A 23630-nucleotide genomic window follows, 5' to 3' on the forward strand; every position below is an offset into this window, starting at 1 on the left:
TATTAGGGTGCACAATATTTTGGGGGAACACAATACCACCACACCCACTGACCCACAGCTGAAAAAGCTTGAGTCTAGCATTTGCTGGGGATGGCTGTAACTGACTGATGCATGCCAGCGTGTGTGTGTGTGTGTGTGTGTGTGTGTGTGTGTGTGTGTGTGTGTGTGTGTGTGTTGATCTTGTGGGTGGAAGGCATGTGGTGTGTGTAGGGGCGTGTGTGCATTTGGAATGATGTGCATGACCAGCTAACTGCCATTCACATTTTCTTCACTTCTCATCTCTTCTTACCAAACATATTCCCCGAGGACAGGACCACGACCTATCATTAAAAATAATTCCTCATTCCTTGTGACATTACCGACATCAGCCAACAATAGTTGAGTCAGTGAATACAGCAGCGAAAACAACCAGACGGAAAGTTAGCATTTTTGGATTTTTACGCAGTTTTGAAAATGAAGTGTCTCATCTTTATCACTCCTCTGCTTTGATTTATGTCTCTCTCCTTCATAGCTCTACTCCATTGAACTAACCTTGGATTTATTGTTCTTTAATCCCATCCTTATAAAGTCCACATGATTTGTGGAAGTGAGTTAAGGTTTTTGAAATTAGACGGAACTGCATTTGAATCTTAGATCCACAATGTACAGGGTTTATGACCTTGCACAAGGTATGTAACTTCTTTGTGCCTGTTTCATTTGTGAAATGCCAACTATTGTTGGCTGATGTTGGTAATGTCACAAGGAAGGAGGAATTATTTTTAATGATAGGTCGTGGTCCTGTCCTCGGGAATATGTTTGGTAAGAAGAGATGAGAAGTGAAGAAAATGTGAATGGCAGTTAGCTGGTCGTGCACATCATTCCAAATCATCCTCATTTGTGATGGTGAGTAATTGTGTGACATCTGCCTGGCATAGGGATTTTGAGAACTGGTTGGATTGATGGCGTGGAGCTATGTAGAGGAGGCTCTACACATAGTTGGTGCTTTTCTGCCTCTTTTATTTAAATTCTCTTACTAGTTGTCTTTACTCCCCCCCCCCCCCATCTCGTATCAGAGAAAATACATGTGTATCCTGGACTGTCTATTAGCAGCCTGTTCGGAGTTGATGGGGAATGGAACGGTGAACTATCACAATTTCATTTCACTGGGAACATTATATCATGTTCCTTTGGACATTGGTAAAAACCTTGAAAAGAACAACCACACTTGCCTAATTAAAATACCCAAAGATAGATGTAGGGTTCCAGAAAAACTCCCCAAATTATATAGCCAAGATTCTGCGAGTTAAGTGGCATGTGAAAAATCTAAGGACATAGCATATTTTCAAAGTTATGATTTTTTAAATTGTCTCCCTCTCCATTTATTATAATAGATTCCACAAGAGTGCTCTCACAACAGCGCCATTATCTCTAGGAGATTTAAGGACTATTTACCAGCACTTTTTTTTTCTGAAATAATTGAGTTTGCTGGAATAAACTATTCAGCTCAATATTTTTCATCTCCCTCTAATATAAATGTATTTGATTCCTATAAATCTGAGTGAGGTCAGGGAGGAAATCACACATATTTGTTTTCCACAGGGTATATGAGCTATTAAGTCAGGCTGCACTTATTATAGATCATATTTGTTATTTGGCAAGATAATTTGAATGATTGAGAACACCATTTGAGAACATGTAACACCAAGAAACAACCAGAAGGGAAAACTGAAAGCCAAGCACTCCTCATAATAAATACTTTAAATAAAATGCTCCATGGCAAGTCACACATACACTTACATAGGAAATGGACTAGGATATCATTCTAAATCACATATGCTGTTTATTCGTACGCCTCAGAGAATGTATTTATTTTTCTTACGTAAGGATAGATGGTATTAGTGCTTTTACTTGGACCACTTATAATTTGTGTATATGTCTTCCTTCCAGCCTCAAACATGTGGATATTTTCTTGGCTTTGTGTTCTTCTAATTATTTTGACTGTGGCTGATGTGGACACAGTAGCAAAGACCACACCGTATACCAAATTTACAAAGAAATCTGACGGGAAAGAGATGCTGAAGGGCCTCAAGCCATCCAATGGCTTCCCTCTGGATGAGGAAGAAAGCCTCCTTACAGAAATGGCTGCCGTGGCAGAGCCCACCACTGGCCCCTCGCCCTCAGCCACGGCAGAGTCCACCACTGACCCCTCTGGCCCCGCCAGTCTCTTTCCATTTGAAAGCTTCTCTCTGGACACGGCTGGTTTCTTTCTGAACTGCTGCCATTGCTGCTCATTTGTCGCTGGACAGAAAGGAGAACCTGGGAAGTCAGGAGAACAAGGTACTTGAAAATGCCCACCTGAACGCCCCCAGAGAGGAGGGGTTGGGGTGCAGAATTGTTCTGAGGTTTTCTGCAGTGGTGGGTTGCTTGCCCATAAAAATGTGATGAATGCAAATGGCTTCCATTTGGTGGTTATAGATACATATTTATATTGAGATAAAAATGCAGTTCAGTCACCACAGCTATATTTATTTTTAAAAAAGGATTTGTTTATTTTTATTATATGAGTATGGGTATTCTGCCTGCATGAATGTCTGTGGGCCATGTGTGTGCCTGGTGCCCATCGAAGTCAGAAAAAGGTGTCAGGTCCTCTGTCACTGGAGTTATTGATGACTTTGGGCCACCACGTGGGTGTTGGGAATTGAATCCAGGTGCTCTAGAAGAGCAGCCTGTACTCTTAACCACTGAGTAGCCTCTTTGGCCTCAATCACAGCCGTATTTCAAGAGTTCTTCCTATTACCCACACATGGCCTATGCCTACTGTATTGGGTAAAGTCTACTGAATTAATAGTGATGTTCCGAAATGAGTCAGGGAATTCCAACTCCAGTCCCAGTGCTGAGGTTTTCTAGGCAGCTCAGGCTATGACCAGTGGAGTTTTTTAATGGTTGATTTTAAAACTGGTAAATGAAAATTCTATTGCATGGCAAGAAAGTGTGGCAACTGATGGACTTTTTGAGTGCTATTTGTAGTTAGGATTAGAAGTGGAAGGGCTGTGAGCAGAGAATAAAGTGTAAAATTCAGTTTGCACCTCATTGAAATGCAGAAGCAATACTGTCATTGCCCAGCAATTTTCTCTGTTGAACACTGTGGTTACTATTTTGAAATCTCAGATGTCTTTAATATATACATAATGAATATTCTCTCAGTTTTACTGTAATGCATTCTGGCTTTTATGTGCTATGTGGTATAGACAACTGAAGATAAAGTTAAAGATCAGAATGTCAATTTTAAATTCCCTATTCCCTGAAAAAAAATTCACATAATGTTTGTGGCATCTAGCCTGTGTCATAAAGCTGTAATATCAGTAATTATGCATCCCCACAGAGCTTTTAATTGATTTCATCTTGTGGTAGGGGGTTTTAGGGAGATATGTTATTTATGCTGAGCTAGATTAAGGGGTAGAGAGAATGAGATTAAGACCCCAAGATTTCATGGCCAATGACACACTATTGGAAAGGCAAACGAAGTCATATTTATCAGAACTCTTCATGTCTCATCTGGCTGGAAAGCCCAGTCAGGGCCAGGGAGACAGCTGGTGGCAAGACTTCGAAGAAGACAATGAGCTCCATAGCACGAGGGCGTTTGTCTCACCTGATGACAGATGAGACTGGGCTGTTCCTGGCCTTCAGCTTCTCTTCTAACCTTTGTGACATATATTTTGGAGGTGTGCCAAGTTCCTAGCCTGTCTGTGTAACTCATGTGTCATAATCTAACTGGTTATATCATCTGACTGAGAATGTTATGTATCTATTTATGCTGTGGATTAAACACAGGGCTTTGTGCATGTTAGGCTACTGCCCCAACACTTCTTATTTTGAGACAGTCTCACAAAATTGCCCATGTTGGCCTTTTAATCACTCTGAAGGCCAGGTAGATTAGGAACTTGACTAACTTTACCTCAGCTTTTCAAGTACTTGCAATTACAGACCCAAGTTATCAGGCCAGGCTCACACTCAGAAGGTGGGCCATCATGGCCCTTTCCTAAGAAGGCTTCATTCTTTAAGTCTCAGTTTCAACAATGGGAAACAGAGTTATATGAAAATACAATCAAGATGAATATGTGATGCCTGAAATAGAGTAAATGCTCTGTAAACTACCTTTATCACTCAGTTAATATGGAGGGAGTGTGGTTCTATCTTGTGAAATTCTCTGGGCCTGATACAATGGCATCCTGTTTCTTGAGATTCAAACAGTTGTTATAGCTTTACCATTTTCTTGAAATTGTTTTTATTTTTTTGATATTATGATATAATTGCATCATTTCCCTCTTCTCTTTTTTCCTCCAAACCCTCCCATGCACCCTGCTTTGCTTTCTTTCAAATTCATGGCCTCTTTTTTTTCTTTAATTGTTGTTACATACATATATGTGTATATATACATACATATTTCCAAATACATAAATAGATCTACTCAGTGACTCTTCCTCTTCTGTATTTCTTTCATTAGAAATCTAATATGAGAGCAGCATTGAACAAACTCAAAGGAAAAGAACAAACCTACTCAAGTCCAAGCATTTCAATGTTTCTTCATTAACTCTCTGTCTTTGGTAATGTGAACACACATTTGCAGGCATCACATGGTACATTACCTACTTTTAAAAGTCTTCCTAGATTCAGGTTATGGATGAAAAAAAATCATGAAGACATAGAGATTTATTTAATGGCCAGAAGGCAGCTCTCCATTTCTTGCTTCTGCTTTGGCTTTAGTTGCTGTGGGTGCCTCATGTTAAGAAGAGTGGGGAATTTTACATCATTTCTAAATCTTTATAAAAAATACTGAAGATATTTTTACATTGCACCTGGTGATGTGCTCCTGCTTCAGTGAGCATTTGGTCGACTTAGAGGTTGCAGCACCTGCCAGTCCAGAGACTGGAGGCAAAATCAGTCGGTTCACCTGGAAAACCGAGGTTCCTCCCCTGTGCTCAGTCTTCAGGTGTTTCTGAGAATACAACCCTGATGTACATCTCACGCAGATGTGACAGTTGTCAGTCTTCTTCTGGGCCCCTTGTGCAGTTGCATGATGCTCCTGTGACAGCTCAGGGGTGTGTTTGGTGTTTCCCGCAACAGTAGAACCCCCCTGAGCCTTGAGAGGAGACACTGCACGTCGGACTGTGTTTGGCTTTCTTGTTTACTCTCACCTCCTCTGCATTGTCTGTCTCTATTCCGATCCTCCATGCAATTCTTCTGCAAATGGGGGAACCTGCCTTCAGCCCTGACCTCTACTGCCAGCAACTTATTAAAGGTTTTCTTTTACAAATTTATAGTTTCTTCCAAAGATGAATTCTATGGAATATGATTTTTTTGTTTCATTGAGTTGTTTTTAATTTTTAAATTTCTATTTCATTCTATCCCATTAGCCTTAATTATAATTAAACTGAAATTTTATAATTTTGTTGAATGTGATTATCTATATGGTAAACTGATGGAGAAATTAGCCTTGAATTATTCCAAGTAAACAGCAGTTTTCACTCTGCAAATGGGACTGAACTTGCAAAAGAATAATTAATTTAGTTAGGTGAGTTCTAGGTAAGTGTCTGTCTGGATGAATAAGTGTTATCTGTGGCGGTTTGAATGAGAAAGGCCCCCCGGGCTCATATTTGCATGCTCAGTGTATCAGGCTTTCTTTTGGGCTACCAACTAGCTCACAAATAACAACATGGAAACTTATTATTACTTATGAATGCTTGGACTTCATTTATGCCTGTCCCATTAGCTCTCATAACTTAATTTAACCTGTTTCTCTTCAGCTACATTTTGCTTTGGAGCTTTTTACCTTTCTTTCATTCTGTATGTCCTACTCCATGTCTGTCTGTCTGGCAGCTGCCTGGCTGGCTGGCCCCACGTGTCTCCCTCTTTTTCTCCCTCGTTCTTTTCTTCTCCTAGTAATTCTCTCTGCCTGCCGACCCTTCCTATCCCTCTACTGCCTAGCTATTGGATGTTCGGCTTTTTGTTAGACTAATCAGATGCCTTAGGCAGGCAAAGCAACACATCTTTCCATCGTTAAACAAATGCAGCATAAACAAATGTAGCTAATGTAGTTAAACAAATGTAGTATAAACAAACATAACACATTTTCTCTAGTTAAAGTAATTTTCCACAACAACTTAGTTCCCAGTTTGGAAACTATATAGTAAGGATTAGGAGGTGTGGCCATGTCAGAGAAGTATCACTGGGGTTGACTTGGAGATTTAAAAAGCCCAAGCCAGTCTGTCTCTCTGTCTCTGTCTGCTGCCTGTGGGCCAGGATGTAAAGCTCTCACTTATTGCTTCAGTGCCGTGCCTATCTGCGTCCCATCATGATGATCATGTATTTCACTACCCTCTGGGACTGTGATCCTCAGATTAAATGATCTCTTTAATGTGGGTTGTCTTGGTGATGGTGTCTCTTCACGGCAATAGAACAGTAACTAAGACAATATCCAGTGAGGTCAGAGACTTGCATGATCTCTACCATACTGCTTGGTCACTACTTACATGAACAGTGCTATTTTTTCAGGTGTTTAAAGACTCTGTTTTTTAAAAAGACACTTTAGGAAATTCTAATTCTTTTATTGACTCTTTGCTTAATATTATTTTCTCAAGGAATTCTCTTCTGACCCCATAAATATCACTTCTTTTATTTTTAATGCTAACTTACAATGGAACCTTCCTATTTTACTTTGTATCAAATATAGTGGGAAAATTTCCATTTCTCCTTATGTTGTCTGCTTAATGTTTGTCTTGCACAGATTTTCATCCCTGTGGGGATGGCTGCATTTCTAGTATCTAGCAAGATGCTTTAGTGTACAGGAAACATCACAAATAGTTCCTAATCAATGGGTAAGTGGATGAATGGCAATCTCAAAGTGTCTGATATTGTGTTTTTACTTCCAATTTAAAAGTGTGGTCCTATGAGGTTAAGTGTCAGATAATCATTTTTTGTCATTTTATATAGTGCCGCTTCCCTGAATCATTTGATCACTGCCACGGATATAGTGACAAGTACTAATGGGCTCAATTTATCTATTCAGGTAGTACAAAATTGCAAATCAGACAAAAATCTTGCCCTTAGAACTCTGTAATGGCTTATTCTCATCAGATTTTATCATTAGGATGTTGACAGTTTTTGGTTTCAATAAAATAACTGTCTCTTCCCCTGAACTAATGAATTTAAAAATATAATTTTTCTAATGTGATGATTTTAAAACTTCATTTCTAGGTCCTAAAGGAGAAACTGGTGACATTGGCAGCCCAGGGCCCCCTGGAATCACTGGACCCCAAGGCCCCAAAGGCCAGAAAGGAGAGAAGGGTAGGTAACCATTTCCATTCCAGATCAAACTCAGGGAGACTCTGAATCATTTTTAAGATCAGTTTGCTAAACAAAGGCTAGATATTGAAAGCAGGTTTTCAAAAGTGCAAACATTTGATAAATCATCCAACATATTAATTTGACATAAAATATTAACTTTATACATGCCACTTGAAAAACTTTCAGGTATATGGGAATCGCCCCCCCCCTCCCCACTCACTCATACACATACATATACACAATCCAGCAGGGGATGGGGAAATAGAGAGAGAGACTCTTTTTTTAGTTATGCTATTTTTCATTTATTCATACAATATGTTTTGATTATGTGTTTCCCTCTCCCAACTCCTCCCAGATGCCCACCACCTTCCTATATCCAACTTTATGTTCTTTCCCTCTCTATCAACATGCTTCCCAGACCAAAACCACAACAAAGAACAGAAAACAAAACAAGCAAACAAGTCATAAGAAAAAAATGCCAAGAGAAATTCTTTACTGGCCACCAGCATGACCCAGAGATTACAAGTTACAAAGTATGGTCTCTGGGGAAGGGTCCTTTCTTTCAGTGTGAGACCTTTTATTCCTTCTTTTCCTCACTCTAATACTGGGGAGTGAGGCCATGCAATCTAGGTAAGGGCTCTTCAATTGAGCTAGACACACCCAGTTAAGTGTGGATTTTTTCCCTAATCGTACGATTAAGTTAAGTTTTGGTAGAAATCTGGATGTTAAGGAGAACTTGATATTGTCTTTGGCTCATTCTGAAATCAGCGATAGTATTAAAGATGGGCAGCAGAATAAATTAAATATTATAATCTCAAAAAATAAAAGAAATAATTAAAATACAGCTGTGGTTTTACATTGCCTGGAACCTGGCAGAAGTGGACTTTTATTGACTCACAACCTGTTCATCGAAGAGGATTTGTAGCTATGAACACTTTCATTGATCTTTGCCTGCCCAAGAAGTCTGTAGCTCTGAATACATCAGCAGAGAAGACTTTCTGTCCCAGAAATGCCTGGTTCTTTCTTTGGGTACTTTAAGGTACTACAAAGTCAATATTCGCTGGGACATTTAGAAATTCCTCAGAGGATACCAGTACCCTGTAGAAAAACCATCTATCCATCAAGCTCAGTGTTTCAGCTCCAGTGTCGTATGTCAGAAGACCTAATATCACATATACATCACCATCCCCGTGGCTCGGGAACTGCCTAGCTCATTCCTGCCGGAACAGTCAGTGAAGTAATTACTCAAAAAATATGCTTAGGTAAGAGAGTGCTACTTCTCACTTGTCAGTTATGCGATTTTCATTCTTGGAAACATTTAATCCTTTTGTGGCTGAATTATATTAGCAGGGAGCCTGTGAAATAAGGATGAGTGATGAACCTCCTCGATGCTTCATACATTTCGGAAGCTAGACTTCTGGAAGTGGAAGAAAATCTGGGGAGGTACCGCAAGATGCGGTTCTTAAGAAGACGCTTTGATGAATGATCAAAGTAGAATTTCATTCAGCCAGTCTCTATAAAGCGGCAACTCTACTTCCCTTCTACTTCCAGACTTTGTGTGGACTCCTGGTTAAGAATGAAAGTTAAAGAAGTTCCCAAACCTCTATGCTTGAATGGCTCTAACGCTAGGCAGTCATCCTCTAACTGAACACTTTCCATTAGGGCAATTAATCTCCTTAAATAAACTTAAGAAATGCCAGTATTGCTGGGCATGGTCGTACATGCCTTTAATTCCAGCACTTGGGAAGCAGAGGCAGGCAGAGCTCTCTGAGTTTAAGGCTGGCCTGGTTTACATAGTGAATTTCAGGACAGCCAGGGACACACAGTGAATCTGGGGGGAAAAAAAAGCTAGTAATGCTGGATAAAGCTGGCCAGCATTCCATTACTGAAGAGGGAATAGGCTCTGGTCCTTCACTTCCATTCAACATCAGAACCTGTCAGAATGCATTTGGATATTTTCCTAGTATCCCATGGGTTAAATTTGCACATTTGGTTTTATGTGAAGTAATAATAGAGAAGCCAGCTCTAGGAAACTAGAGTGACCCATGTTGGATTTTTCTGGGTTGTACTATGGCAAACATCTGAATGTCTAAACCTTTTATTATCATAAATGTTTCCTGTAGCTCTATAAGAGTATACCAAAGTTATTCCAACATGTAATGGCCCATTTTGACAGTGTCTATTAAGTGTAGTTTTTCATTCCTGGATTCATTTTTTCGGTAGTTTTGCTGATAGAAGAGTATGGTTCTCTCTCTCTCTCTCTCTTTCTCTCTCTCTCTCTCTCTCTCTCTCTCTCTCTCTCTCTCTCTCTCTCTCTCTCTAAACTTCCATGATGAATTGAGATGGAAGTTTTTCTTGGTCCTACCCAGTCCTGTCATCCCATGGTCCTGCAGCTCCACAGCCACTTATAAAATAATTACTCAGAGGCTTAATATTAATTACAAGCTGTTTAGCCTATGGCTCAGTCTTATTGCTAGCTAGCTCTTACATCTTAAATTAACCCATTTCTAATAATCTAAGTATTGCTACGTGGCCATGGCATTACCAGTCTGCTGGCATGTTGCTCCTTGGGTGGCTGGATGGCGTCTGCTCTGACTCTGCCCTTCTCCCTGTATCTCTCTTGGATTTCCCGCCTGGCTATAACCTGTCTTGCTATAGGCCAGAGCAGCTTCTTTATTAACCAATGGTAGCAACACATATTCACAGCATACAGAAAGGCCATCCCACAGCAGTGAGTGGCAAACAAAGAAGACATTTTGACTGCCGTTCAAAATTTGCAGTAGGGAAAATACCAGCACACACATACACAACATTTGTCAGTTATTAGGAATTTCATGAGGAATTTGAAGAATCATATAAAGGTTGTGAGAAAGAGGAGTTCTGCTTGAAGGGACCAGTTCTTAATCCCCTTTAAGTGGCTCGCTATTAACTAGGATTCAAAATTCCTAATGTTCTTCAACATGTTCTTTTTCTATACTGTTTTACCTTTAAGCAATTTTTGTTAAGAAATGTTGGAATGTGGCGAAACTCTGAACCACATGTTGGATTTATCCCAAATGACATAGTTGTGTCAACATTAATCCCTGTACTATTTTAGGACTAAAGGGAGAACAGGGGGACCAAGGAGCAGGTGGCATTCCAGGATACCCAGGAAAACCAGGAGAGCAAGGTAAAGTCAATCCACCATGTTAGGACCCAGAGTACAGGAAAGCCCTCTGTCTCTTCCTGTTGGTAAATGTAGGGGGGCAAGGTTTATCCTCAAATTCTCATTGTTTTAATAACTCAGTGGCTCATTGCATGAGTTGAGTCTAGGAGTTGAGACATTAGGCAAATGTGTCTGTGTTCTGCTCTGTTTTTCAACTGTTATCAGAAAAAAGAATCTATATTTCTGTTCCTGTGCCTGTGAGACTTTGGGAGTAGATGGGCAAAACAGAGATTGAAGTGTTAACTTGAGTTGGGCCAAATGCAAAAGCTAGTGGAATAAAAACAGTTTATATTATCTTAAAAGTAAAGGAAAAAAAAAACCCCTGAAACATTATTGTTTCTTGGAAGCCTTAGCTAGTCTCCTTTTGAGAACATGACGTGGTAATTATTGCTCACTATATTTAATGACTCCTCGAAACAGACATTACCGAGCCAAGAACTGGGTTTACAGGTCTCATTGGTGGGTATTATTTTAATATTTTAGGTCTATGGTAATAGCATCCTGTCATAGTTTATATGCTTCTCAAGCATTATTTTACTTTTCTATTTCAGGTGGACTTGGTCCCAAGGGAGATAAAGGAAACATCGGCCCGGCAGGGATGAAAGGACAAAAAGGCTCCAAGGGGGACTTGTGTGGGAACTGCACCAAAGGAGAGAAAGGGGACCCTGGGGCCTCGGGTGCCCATGGCTTCATTGGAGAGCCTGGGGCCAAGGGCGAGAAGGGGGGTGTCGGGGAGAAAGGTTATCGTGGAGAGTCTGGGGAGAGGGGAGAAAAGGGACAGAAAGGTGAGGCAGGGATGGAGGGAGAGAAAGGTAGCAGAGGAGACGCTGGCATAGAAGGCAGACGCGGCTCGGATGGTCTACCTGGACCCAGAGGTGATCGTGGCCCTAAGGGAGAAAAGGGAGATACAGGTCCTCCTGGTTTTACTGGACCTGCGGGTCCGAAGGGTGAGCTTGGGAGCAAAGGGGCTCGAGGGCCCACTGGGAAGAAGGGCTCCCGGGGTGTCAAAGGCTCCAAAGGAGAGGCCACCCAAGTCACACAGTCGGCGTTTAGTGCTCTTTTGTCCAAGCCTTTCCCTGCCCCAAACACCCCCATCAGGTTTGACAAGATTCTCTCCAATGACCAAGGGGATTACAGCCCCATCACTGGGAAATTTAACTGTAGTGCCCCCGGGACGTATGTTTTTTCCTATCACGTCACCGTCAGGGGCCGGCCTGCTCGAATCAGTCTTGTGGCCCGCAACAGGAAGCAGTTCAAGTCCAGAGAGACGCTCTATGGTCAGCAGGGGGACCAGGCCTCCCTCCTCCTCATTCTGAAACTGAGTGCAGGAGATCAAGTGTGGCTAGAAGTGTCAAAGGACTGGAACGGACTGTACGTTGGCCCGGAGGATGACAGTATTTTTAGTGGGTTCCTTCTGTACCCAGAGGAAACTCTTGAGAAGTCACCATAAATCCAGGTTTTGGACACTGCACTTTTGATTTAGTCTATTAATCTTGAGTAGAGCTCTCAAATTTTGATTTTTTTCGTGACTATAAATGCAATACAAAACATTTAAAAATGTACAACTTAGAGCCAACTACTCCTATTCAAAGCGTCTTCTTTGAAGTATTTATGTTTTTGAGAACATGTCTATTAAGTTTGTAGCTAACGTTTTTCATTTAGCATTATAATGACGTTAACTGATGCCACTTAAGGAATTAATAATGGCAACGCTCAAAACTATGAATGAGATTTATCATTAATAAGTACTTATGTGATGGTTTGAATAAAAATGGCCCTCGCTGGGTGGTGGTGGCACAAGCCTTTAATCCCAGCCCTCAGGAGGCAGAGGCAGGTGGATCTCTGTAAGTTCGAGGCCAGCCTGGGCTACACAGTGAGTTCCAGGAAAGGCACAAAGCTACACAGAGAAATCCTGTCTCGAAATACCAAAAAAAAAAAAAAAAAAAAAAAAAAAAGAATGGCTCCCATAGGTTCATATATATTTGAATGTTAGTCACAGGGAATGAACCTGTTTGAAAGAATTAGAAGGTGTGACCTTGTTGGAGGAAGTGTCACTAGGAGTGGGCTTTGAGGTTTCAAAAGTCTAAGTCTCTCTTTCTGCCTGCTGCCTGCAGATCAGGATGTCAAGCTCTCAACTATTGGGCTAGCATCATGCTTGTCTGCTTCCCACTGTGATGGTCTACTACCCTCTGGAACCATGAGCTCCAATTAAATGCTTTCTATTATGAGAGTTGTCTTGGTCATGGTGTCTCTTCATATCAATAGAACACTAAGACAATTTCCTTCTAAATGCTTTCTTTATCTCATGTAATGACATGTCACTCTATTCTGTTGAATGTGAGGCCAACAGCTGACAGACCTCGATGACAGCTCTTTCTCAAAGTCCCTGATTCTCTTGGAAGGGATCCTTTTAACACAATAGAGGTATTCTCCTTTCAGTTTTAATTCAGAAAAAACACACAGGTAGTGTGGCAAACAATTGGCAAAACAGATTTAAAATTGATTCATGTGTAAGGATTTGCACGTAAGCCTATATTATGTAGACTAAGGTTAAATGTAAAAAAGAAAATTGATAAAGTTGTCACTCAGTTAACTGTTCATTGAATTATTGTGCATAGAACTGAATGTCCCCAAGAGATTCAAGAACAAAATTAAATCAGTATTGATCAAAATTTCAGCCCTTTCTTCATGATAGAACATTTTATCATCATCTCTGTAATAATTAATTCCAGTTATTCAGTAATAAAGTTTTGGGAACAGGTGGGGGGTAGGAAATTCATTTGCAAAATGAATGTTTAATAACTGAATATTGGGTAATTCAGCAGTTTCACTCTTTTACAAAAGTGAAATTTATTGAATCCAAATGGAATTTGATTTTTCAGAGGTATAGTTACACAGATTTGCAAATCTTTGTGTGCCAAGCCAGGAAATGGATGCTGGGGAATTTTCTGGTTATATTCTGCCAACTTGGGCAGGCATTCACTTTTGAGATCCTCATCCATATGTATATTAACAGAGTGTTTCCCAAACAGTTCAGAGAAATACCATTTCTAGATGTTATTGTGAATCACTAGAAAAAAGTAGCTTCCACGTTAAACAAATGTTGGAAGTTCTATTTATATATATATATATATATATATATATATATATATATATATATATATAATACCATATATCATATGAAGATTCATAAAGTCCATTAATGTAGTCTCTGACATTTGCATAGAAAATAAATTAGCTTAATTTTGTTTTACTCAATGACTCTGAGATTATTGTTGGTTTTGAATTCATTTCATGAACAATGCTCTTTAGGATGTTAATTTTGGAAATGTAGCATTAGTTTCTTATCTAATGTTTTTTTTTCTGTGGGGACCAGAATGTGACTTCAGTTATGGCTATGCCTGTATTTGTTAAGAGGAATAATGAGATTGTGTGTAAGAGATTTAAATAAGCCACACCTCATTTGAAATCTTTTTTCCTAATTAGGGTATTAAATAGTGAAGTGATTCAGGAACTTAGAGTTTTATCTCTTGTTTTTTGATTCCTGTTTTTTTCTTTCTTAAATTTATGCTATTTTATTTTGTGTATGTGTTTGTGCACCATGCTTGTGCTTGGTACCTGAGGAAGCCAGAAGACAGCATTAGATCCCCCGGAACAGGAGTTATACACAGTTGTGGGCTGTCATGTCGGTGTTGGGAATCAAACTTGGGTCCTTTGGAAGAGCACTGGGTGCTCTTAACAACTGAGCCATCTCTCCAGCCCCTTTTCCTTTTCTTTGTATCATGTCTAAGCCTGAGTTTGAGGAGGCTGTGAGCCAGTTAGCACAGGAAGATAGAGTATTAAAAAACCAAACACATATGCAAACACATCAAGGTTTTAGAGATGAAGAAAACTGGGCAGAGGGCCAGCAAGGGAATGAGTTTTATGGTACCTAACAGTGTCCTGCATCTGTTTGTGATGGACATTTTATAGGAAGTCTCAAATGTTCAGGGTTGTTATCTAAGATTGATGGTAATTATGAACATTTTACAAGATATCCAAACCAAAGCAGTTGCTGTTTATGGAAATTGATTTGCAAGACAGGTTCTAGACTCTTTGTGATTCTTCATGCTATGAGGATAGAAAAATGGTACCCATGTTCCCTTCTTTCAATATGCCATGTGTGCTGTCTTATTAGACAGATCCAAGGATAGATCTCTTCTATCCTAAGGACTTAGGTTCTGCATCTGCTCGACTCATGCTCTAATGACTCCCAGTAGCTATCTATACCTGGATGTCAGTCCTGAACACCAAACTACATAGATGGCCAAGAATGAAACTGACACTCAGCTTAGCACAACCAAGTCAAGCTTCTGGAATTCTTATACCCTTCAAGTCACATGCTGGCATTTGCTACCATTTGTCCAGAATCGAAACCTTGTATCATCACTTGAAGTTTTCATTCATACTTAAGTACACTTAATGCTTCAGAGTCAATCCAGAGTGTGATGACTTTCTCACATCTTCACTTCCACAGCTCTTGTCAGGTTATTATAATTTACAACCTAGTTTATCAAAATAACCTCCTAACTGGATCCCTCAAACATTTAAAGAAAATGGGCTTGACAGATTGCATGCTTAAGTATTTAAAGCATAAATTAGGGTAACAAATGGTTCTTTAAACTCTAGTCTGCTTCTCTACTTTGGACTATATGCTGTTTTATTGAAAAATCTTTTGAAAGCTACAGTTTTATTAATATGAGTTATGGTAAATAAGATAGATAAAGTGAGTGAATGAATATTTACATGACCATGCTAGGATTGGATGAATAATAAAATAAATATAATAAATATATTAATACCTGAATTATATATTTTTCCATAGATATCATTTTCAAAGCTTAATTTCATAAAAATCTGATATATTTCTGTAAACAATTCTATTGACAATTTTGCCAAGTTAATCATCTTTGTTGGGTCATTGTATTTCTTAGCAATTTAGAAAATTTCTATCGACTTGGAAAAACTTCAGCTCATTGAATTTGTAATAAAACTTAGGCTGGGTGAGGTGGCACACACCTTTAATACCAGCACCCACGAGGCAGAGGCAGGCAGACCTCTATGTTTTTGAGGCCAGCTTGTTCTACAGGGTGAGTTCCAGGACAGTCGGGGCTATTAGAGACAGAGAAATCCTGTCTGGAAAAGCCAAAAAACAAAACAAAACAAAACAAAAATCCCTCAGAAATGAACTGGGAATTTATGTATTACAGTCAAATATTGCAACAAGGTCTAGACAAGATGCATTACCACTGTTATACACAAGTTGTAAAATATTTAAATTTTAATGCATAAACCTGTGTTAGCTTACATTACCATTCCACTATCTTAAAATGATATTTTAGAACTTAGATGCATTGTGGATTCTCTTTGTGCTTATTCAAATACAAATTTAAGTCATATGAAAGGTTAAATATTGGATAGTATCCTTTAACTATTAAATGTGGAACCTTAGCAATTATCATGTAGTATGTAGGTATGCCAAGAACGGTGACACAGGTCATTTTGTAAGATATCCCCAGTTAACCACATGCCTGCCCTTTCCTCTCATTTAAACTTTTACTCAGATACCATCTTTTCAGCAAATCCTTCTCGAACCATTCAATTTTCGGTTGCAAACTTCATATCCTGACTCCTCTTTACTCTCTATGTGAATAATAAATCACCTATGGATTTTCTTATTGTCTATATTATTGTCTATATTATCCAAGAAAGTAAGTTCCATGAAGCCAAATATTTCTAACTATTTCTTTTTTTCTTTTTTTTTGGTTTTTCGAGACAGGGTTTCTCTGTGTAGCTTTGCGCCTTTCCTGGAACTCGCTTTGTAGCCCAGGCTGGCCTCGAACTCACAGAGATCTGCCTGCCTCTGCCTCCTGAGTGCTGGGATTAAAGGCGTGTGCCACCACTGCCCGGCCTATTTCTTTTTTATTATTGATTTTTTTCTTACAATTTATTTTGAGCATGATTTCCCCTCCCTTATCTCCTCCCAGATCCTTTCTACATCTCCACCCATCCAACTTCATACCTTCTTTCTCTCTTTCTTTAGAAAATAAAAAGGCAAATAAAACAAGATCAGATAAACAACTAAAACAGACATATAACCCCTACTGAAATAAAAATAGTAATTAAAAGTCTCCCAACCAAAAAAAGGCCAGGCCAGATGGAGTCAATGAAGAATTCTACCAGACCTTCAAAGAAAATTACTCAAAGTACTGTGCAGAATAGAGACAGAAGGAACATAGCCTAATTCTTTTTAGGAAGTATCAATTACCCTGATCCCTAAACCACAGAAAGACCCAACAAAAAAAGAAAATTACAGACCAATTTCTCTTTAAAACATAGATGCAAAAATGTTTATTTTTTTTCTCAACAAAATACTTGCAAACTAAATCCAAGGACATATCAAAAACATCATCCACTGTGATCAAGTAAGCTTCATTACAGAGATTCAGGGATTGTTCAATATATGAAAACTAACAAATGTAATCCACCACATAAACAGACTCAAAGACAGAAACCACATGATTATCTCACCAGATGCAGGAAAGTCATTGACAAAAATCCAACATCCCTTCATGGTAAAGTTCTGGAGAGACTAGGAATACAAGAGGCATATCTCAACACAATAGAGACAATTTACAGCAAGCCCACAGCCAACATCAACCTAAACAGAGAGAAATTCAAAGCATTTCCACTAAAAACAGGAACAAGACAAGGATGCCCACTCTTTCCATACCTATTTAGTATAATGCTTCAAGTCTTTGCTAGAGCAATAAGACAACTGAAATAGACCAAGGGAATACAAATGGGAAAGGAAGAAGTCAATGTATCATTGTTTGTAGATGATATGATTTGATACATAACCCTAAAATCTTCACCAAGAAACTTTTATAGCTGATAAACATGTTCAGCAAAGTAGCAGGATACAAAATGAACACAAAAATTTAGAAGCCTTTGTATATACAAATAATGACAAATGACTCAGAAAGAAACTTAGGCAAACAATATCTTTCACAATAGCCTCAAAAACAGTATGTTGGGGTAACTCTTGCTGAGCAAATGAAAAAAATGTATAATAAAATCTTTAGGACACTGAAGAAAGTGAAGATATCAGGAGATGGAAAGATCTCCCATGCTCACATATTATTAAAATTAACATAGAGAAAATTGCCATCCTACTAAAAGCAAACTACAAATTCAATGCAATCCCTATCAAAATTTCAACACAATTCTACATATAAATTGAAAGAACAATATTCAGCTCCATATGAAAACACACACAAATAAAAAAACAAGGATAGCTAAAACAATCTTGAATAATAAAAGAAATGCTATTTGTATCACCATTTCCAATCGCAAATTGTATAAAAAATGGCATAGTATTGGCATAACAATAGACACATCGATCAATAGAATTGAATCGAAGACCCAGACATAAGACCACACACCTATGGATCCTGATTTTTGGGAAAGAAGTAAGAAACACTCACTGGAAAAAAAATAAGATAGTATCTTCAACAAATGGTGCTGGTCAAACTAGATGGCTGCGCATAGAAGATTTGTATGCATTACCCTGCACAAACTCAACTTCAGATGGATTTAAGACCTCAACATAAGGCCAGATACACTGATAGAAGAGAAAGTAGAGAATAACCTTGAACTCACTGGCACAAGAAAGGACTTTTTGAACAGAACACAGGCACTAAGAACAACAATTAATAAATGGGACCTCACGAAACTAAGAAGCTTTTGTACCAAGCAAAGAACACTGTCAGTTGGACAAAGCAGCAGGCTACAGAATGTGAAAAGACCTTATTAATTACATGCAACAGAGGACTAATGCCTAAAATACATCAAGAAGGAAAAAATATTGGCCATCAAGAAAATGGGCTCAAAAAATGGGGCACAGGACTAAACAGAGAATTCTCAGAGAGACCTTGCCTTGTTGGAGGAGGGAATGGGGTGTGTGTGTGTGTGTGGAAGGTGGGAGTGGTGGGAAGAAGGAGGAGAGGGGGATCTGTAATTGGTATGTAAAATGACTAAAAAAATTCCTTAATAAAAAAGCAACTTAGTTTATTATAAAAACTTAAGAATAAATACTTCAGAAAAAAATAAATTTAATCCCAATTTTCCAAAAGAAAAAAAAAGAGAGATGAAACTCAAATGGCTGAGTGACACTTAAGGAAATGTTCAACATTTTTAGTCATCAATGCAAGTGCTAATTACCTTAAGATTCTATCTCACATCAGAGAGAATGGCCAAGATCAATAAAACAAATGACATCTCATGCTGGTGAGGATGTAAGGTAAGGTGAACATTCATCCATTGCTGGTGAGAATGCAAACTTGTACAGCCACTATGGAAATCAATGTGGTGGTTCTACAAGAAGCTGGGAATAGCTATACCTCGAGATTCAGCTATACCACTCGTGGGCATGTACCCAAAGGACTCTACACTCTAGTACAGAGACACTTGATCAACCATGTTCATTGATGCTCTATTCATAATAATCCAAGATTGGAAACAGCCTAGATTTCCACCAACAAAAAAATGAATAAAGAAAATGTGGTGCATTTACATAATGGAATATTATTCAGCTGTTAAAAATGAAATCATGAAATTCATAGGTAAATGGATGGAACTCAAAAACAAACAAACAAACAAGCAAACAAATAAAAAAACCTCAAAACATATGGAGTGAGGTAATCCAGATCCAAAAAGTCAAATAGGGTATGTACGGTATTCTCTTATATGTTAGCTTTTAAGATTTGATAGGCCTGCCACAATCCACATAACCACAGAGGTTGGGTACAGAGTAAGGGACTACCAGGGAGGTGGAGGCCTCCCAAGGAAGGGGAAATAGACTATAATAGAGATGGGAATGGTGGTGGAAGTGGGGGTCAGAGGGAGAGGGGTCGGGAAGAGGGGTGTAAGCAGGGAATTTGGGGATGGGCAGCTAACACTGAAGCCATTTTTTGGGGGGGGGTCATATGAAAACCTACTACAGTAGAAGCTTCTTAAAATATACACATATACAAAAGAAATCTGAATGAAATCACCAAATAGCAAGGGGACAATGACCCAACTAGACATCTTTCACCAGCAAATAAAACCTCCAGTGGCAGGAATGAGTTCCATATAATAGTTGTTAGCCAAAGGGGCTCCATGGAAACCCCCAAACCTCTCAGGGTACCGTCAAGGCTATTAGTTGCTCTCCATAAACTCATGGCAAGGCCCTGTTGCTGTAGACAACATTTACATGTATCACTGAACACAGAAAAGTCATGCTGGCGCCTAACTTGAGCCTTCACCCATAACTACTAGTGGCCATGGTACTGGAAAGTACTCCTCATGCTACCAGAGGAGAAAGGGAAACACCAATCCAGATACAAATGACTCTTCAGTCTGTAATGGTGACCTGCCTTCATGATACACTGGTGCCACAGTGGTACAGAAGTTGTAGCAAACAACAATATCTGTTTGGATTTAAGGCCATGTCCATGAGATGGAATCCATGCCGGACCCTGCTTGGGTGGCCAAGAACATGAGACTGGATAGTTCATGGACTTAGGGAAAAACCAAATACTATTATTCTGCTAAAGGAGTGTAGCAATAAAATGACTCCTAACTTTTTTTTTCTTTTTTGGTATTCATAGATCAGTGTCTTGCTCAGCCATCATCAGAGAAGTTTCCTTCTGTAGTAGATGGGAAGAAATAAAGAAACTCATAACTGGATAGTGTGCAGAGTGAAAGACCTTGGAACCCTCAGTCCTAAATGGGATGTCTTCATCAAATCCTTCCCCCTAGGGCACTCTGTGGAAGAGGAGACAAAGATTGTAAGAGCCAGTGGGGTTGGATGACACCAAGAAAACAGCGTCTTCCAGACACAACAGGACTGATCCATGTATAAACTTACAGGGGTTGCAGTAGCATGTGGAGGGCCTGCCCAAGTCCAAGCCAAAAGGGGTCCCAGCCCTGAGAGGGGGAGGAGGACATGTGCTCCCATCCCTAACCATAAGCTATCTCCAATTGCTTGCAAAGGAAATGCTAGTTTTCTCCCGTGGAGTCTCTGTGGATACACAAACCACACTTAAGGGCAGGCCCCAGTCCCAGCAGTGGGTAGGTCAACGCAAAAGGAATTCAACGGTATTTTTTGCAGATTTTTATTTATTTATTTTCTCTCATCATGCTTTGCTTGCATATTTTCTACCTTACTTGTCTTTTGACTTTGTGCTTTTATGGGTTGTGTGTGTGTGTATATGTGTGTGTGTGTGTGTGTGTGTGTGTGTGTGTGTGTGTGTGTGTGTGTGTGTGTGTGTGTGTTTCTTGCCCTTTTTCTTTTTTTCCTGTTTGCTGTTTTATCATTAGTATCAACATATTAAAACATGACCAGAGAGTGAAGGCTGAAGTCCAAACCTGCAAGTCCCCACAAGGTGGCGCTCACAGATTAGCTTTACTTGGTGTTCATGTTAAGGAAAAATCCCCTCAACTCTCTCAACCCCTAAACACACATTTTGTAAAGCAGATAAAACGATGAGTAAGGCCTTACTATTAAGGTCCTGCTTTATATTTTGTTGTGTTCCAAACACCACACGTTTCCCCGCTCTGTTGAGATGCAGGGCTTGGGCAGATCTCTGCAATTGCATGAGAAATTTACAACCAAAGAAAGAAGGTGTTGTTCTGGGAGAAGGCTGTACACATTCTTATCTCTCACTCTTGCACCAAATAGGTCATTCTGAGTCCTGGGATACAATATACACTATAGTGTAAACCCAGTAACAAAAAGCTTTTAAAATGGGGTAAGCAGGCTAGAGTTTAAGAATGTCGTAAAGCTTGAAAGGAGTTTTGGAGAAGGTAAAACTGAAAGCAGTGCATTGTGCACAATAAAAGTGGAAAGAAGGGTAGTGGAAATGATGGAGTAATGCTGACCAGTGTTTCTTGGGTATAGGGCTTTATATGTGCTGAGGGATACCTATTACTTCAGGGGACTGAGGCACAGAGTAATTAAGCAATGAGTCAACAGACTTACCTGGGAGATGCCATGGACCCTGCTTACTGAATCTAGAAATCACACACACTCCTAGGTAGCAGAGTGGCATGTAATTGTTTAAAAGTCTGCCTATTTAAGATCTGGCAGAATGGAAAGGGGTTGGCAGTACCTGTTCTCAAGGCTAGCACGGCTGGGGGAAGGCATGATACCTCAGCAGGAGACAAGAAGTAGAAGTCCTGTAAAACTGAAGATGATTCCAACAGTCCCAAGCCTAGGGTTCTGGGATCAATTTAGTCTGTAACAGTGGTTCTCAACTTCCCTAATGCTGTGGCCTTTTAATACAGTTCCTTATATTGTGGAACCATAAAATTATTTTTCATTGCTACTTTATAACTGTAATTTTGCTACTGTAATGTAATGTAAATATCTGATGTATGGGATATCTGGTATGTCACCTCTGTGAAAGGGATGTTTGATCCTCCCCCAAAATTGGTTGCTACCCAAAGGTTGAGAACCACTTGTCTATAAGTTATTTTGGTGGATCAATTAAAAGGAGTACTTGATTGTTTTAGTTGCCAGGATAAAAACGTATTTGTTATTGTTTGAAATATAAGAATCATATCGAGTCTAATAGAGATCATATGAGAGATTAGCATTTTCATGGTCTTTCCTTTGGAAGTAAGAAATGTAACCAATAGCATATCTTGAGCTTGAGGAAGAGGCTGAGGACCTTGAACTCTCAGTTTTTGCTCTCTGAATGTTTATTAATTTATTCAGGGTTAACATGCGCTAGCACTTGGCGCTGAGGGTGAATCACAAAGCAACGTAGATGAAGGAAACCTCTCTATCTTCACAGAGTTCAAGAAGAAAGGAAAAGAAAGTGGGGTAAATTTTTGGTGACACGCATCCTTAGAGAACGATACATACTATGGGGGAAAATGAAGTGGTCAGAGGGATTGAGAGCGGGAGGTGGTAAGAAGGGGGCTTAGAGAAGGCCTCATGGAGATGGTGATATTTGAGCCAAGCTGTGGAGAAGGGCAAGAGAACAACTCAAGTGTCCACTTGGGAAAACAGGATGAGCATAAAGACGGCACTCCTGATGGCCTAGTGAAGAGGCCGGTTAGTCTACGGTGGCAATGTGAGCAAGGAAGTGGGGTGAGGTCTAAAGGGTAGCAAGGTGCCAGCCTGTTAGGCCTTGTAGGCTCTTGTGACTTGAGATTTCACCCGGAGTTTGTGGATATGTAATATGCTCCCTCGTTCCTTTAAGGAGAAAGTACGTGCCCCACCACAGGGGCGGTTCCATTGACATTGTTAGTTCTCTCAGCCTTTACCTCGGTTCCAGGTTCCAGTGCTGCCTCTCTCGAACCTATGCCCTTCCCAGAGAAGTCTGAATCTAGCAACTCAGTGAGCTAAGTATAAAGACCTGCCCGTTCGGATCTTCAGAGGTCGCTCAGACAGGCAACAGTCAGGCCAGAACGCTTTGCCGGTTGGCCGCAGCTTTGCAGGGCCTTATGGCAGCTCTTCGCCATTCTCTGCCCAAGCTGAACTTTTCTTCCGTTCTCTCACAGGGTTTTATTTTTACGGAACATCTTGTTTTCACATCTGCTTCTGGAGACCCAACAGGTGACGATGAGATATAAAGTTAGAGAAAGCGTGGATGGTGCAGGTTTGTGGGCTGCTGGCTTCCTCTGCCGTCCCCTGCTTTCCCTTTGCCCTGGGATGGTGTCCGAAGAATAAACATAGGAGACAACAAAGGTAAGGACACTACTGGAAATTTTGGCCTGACGGTTAGTCCTGAGGAACTGCTGTCATGTGACTGTGGTCGTTAGGGGCGCAGAGTCAGGAACCTGAAGTCTGGATTAAAGCTTCACTTACTTACATCTTATGTTTGTGGAAACAAAATCGGTCTGTCTGTCTGTGCCTTGTGATCTTCCTCTGCAAAATAATTTTAGTGCTACAAATGAGTTCATGTTTGCAAAACTCTTAGAGCTGTGTTTGATGCATAATAAGTGCTAAGCAGGTGTGTGTTTGATAAATGAGAGAGCCGGGTGTATTGATTCAAACATGATAGAGGTT

The 23630-nt window shown here is 39.8% G+C and overlaps 1 protein-coding gene across 1 annotated transcript; it reads left to right on the top strand.

Annotated features, from left to right (window-relative positions):
* Nucleotides 1-1934: 1934 nt before the first annotated feature.
* Otol1 (otolin 1) lies at nucleotides 1935-11978 on the top strand. The gene is made up of 4 exons (XM_052730162.1): nucleotides 1935-2316; nucleotides 7234-7323; nucleotides 10421-10492; nucleotides 11080-11978. Exons 1-4 carry the CDS (start codon nucleotides 1935-1937, stop codon nucleotides 11976-11978), a joined length of 1443 nt encoding a protein of 480 aa, XP_052586122.1.
* The last annotated feature ends 11652 nt before the right edge of the window (nucleotides 11979-23630 follow it).

Source organism: Peromyscus californicus, unplaced genomic scaffold (assembly GCF_007827085.1).
Source record: "Peromyscus californicus insignis strain IS unplaced genomic scaffold, ASM782708v3 Scaffold_9__1_contigs__length_137607984, whole genome shotgun sequence".
In the NCBI taxonomy this organism is placed as follows: domain Eukaryota; kingdom Metazoa; phylum Chordata; class Mammalia; order Rodentia; family Cricetidae; genus Peromyscus; species Peromyscus californicus.

Bases quoted from the DNA above. Each gene is read 5' to 3' on its own strand.
- Otol1 (XM_052730162.1), top strand. From the start codon at position 1,935: ATGTGGATATTTTCTTGGCTTTGTGTTCTTCTAATTATTTTGACTGTG. The intron at 7,324-10,420 runs GTAGGTAACCAT...GTACTATTTTAG, and splicing joins AGGCCAGAAAGGAGAGAAGG to GACTAAAGGGAGAACAGGGG. The intron at 10,493-11,079 runs GTAAAGTCAATC...TTTCTATTTCAG, and splicing joins AGGAAAACCAGGAGAGCAAG to GTGGACTTGGTCCCAAGGGA.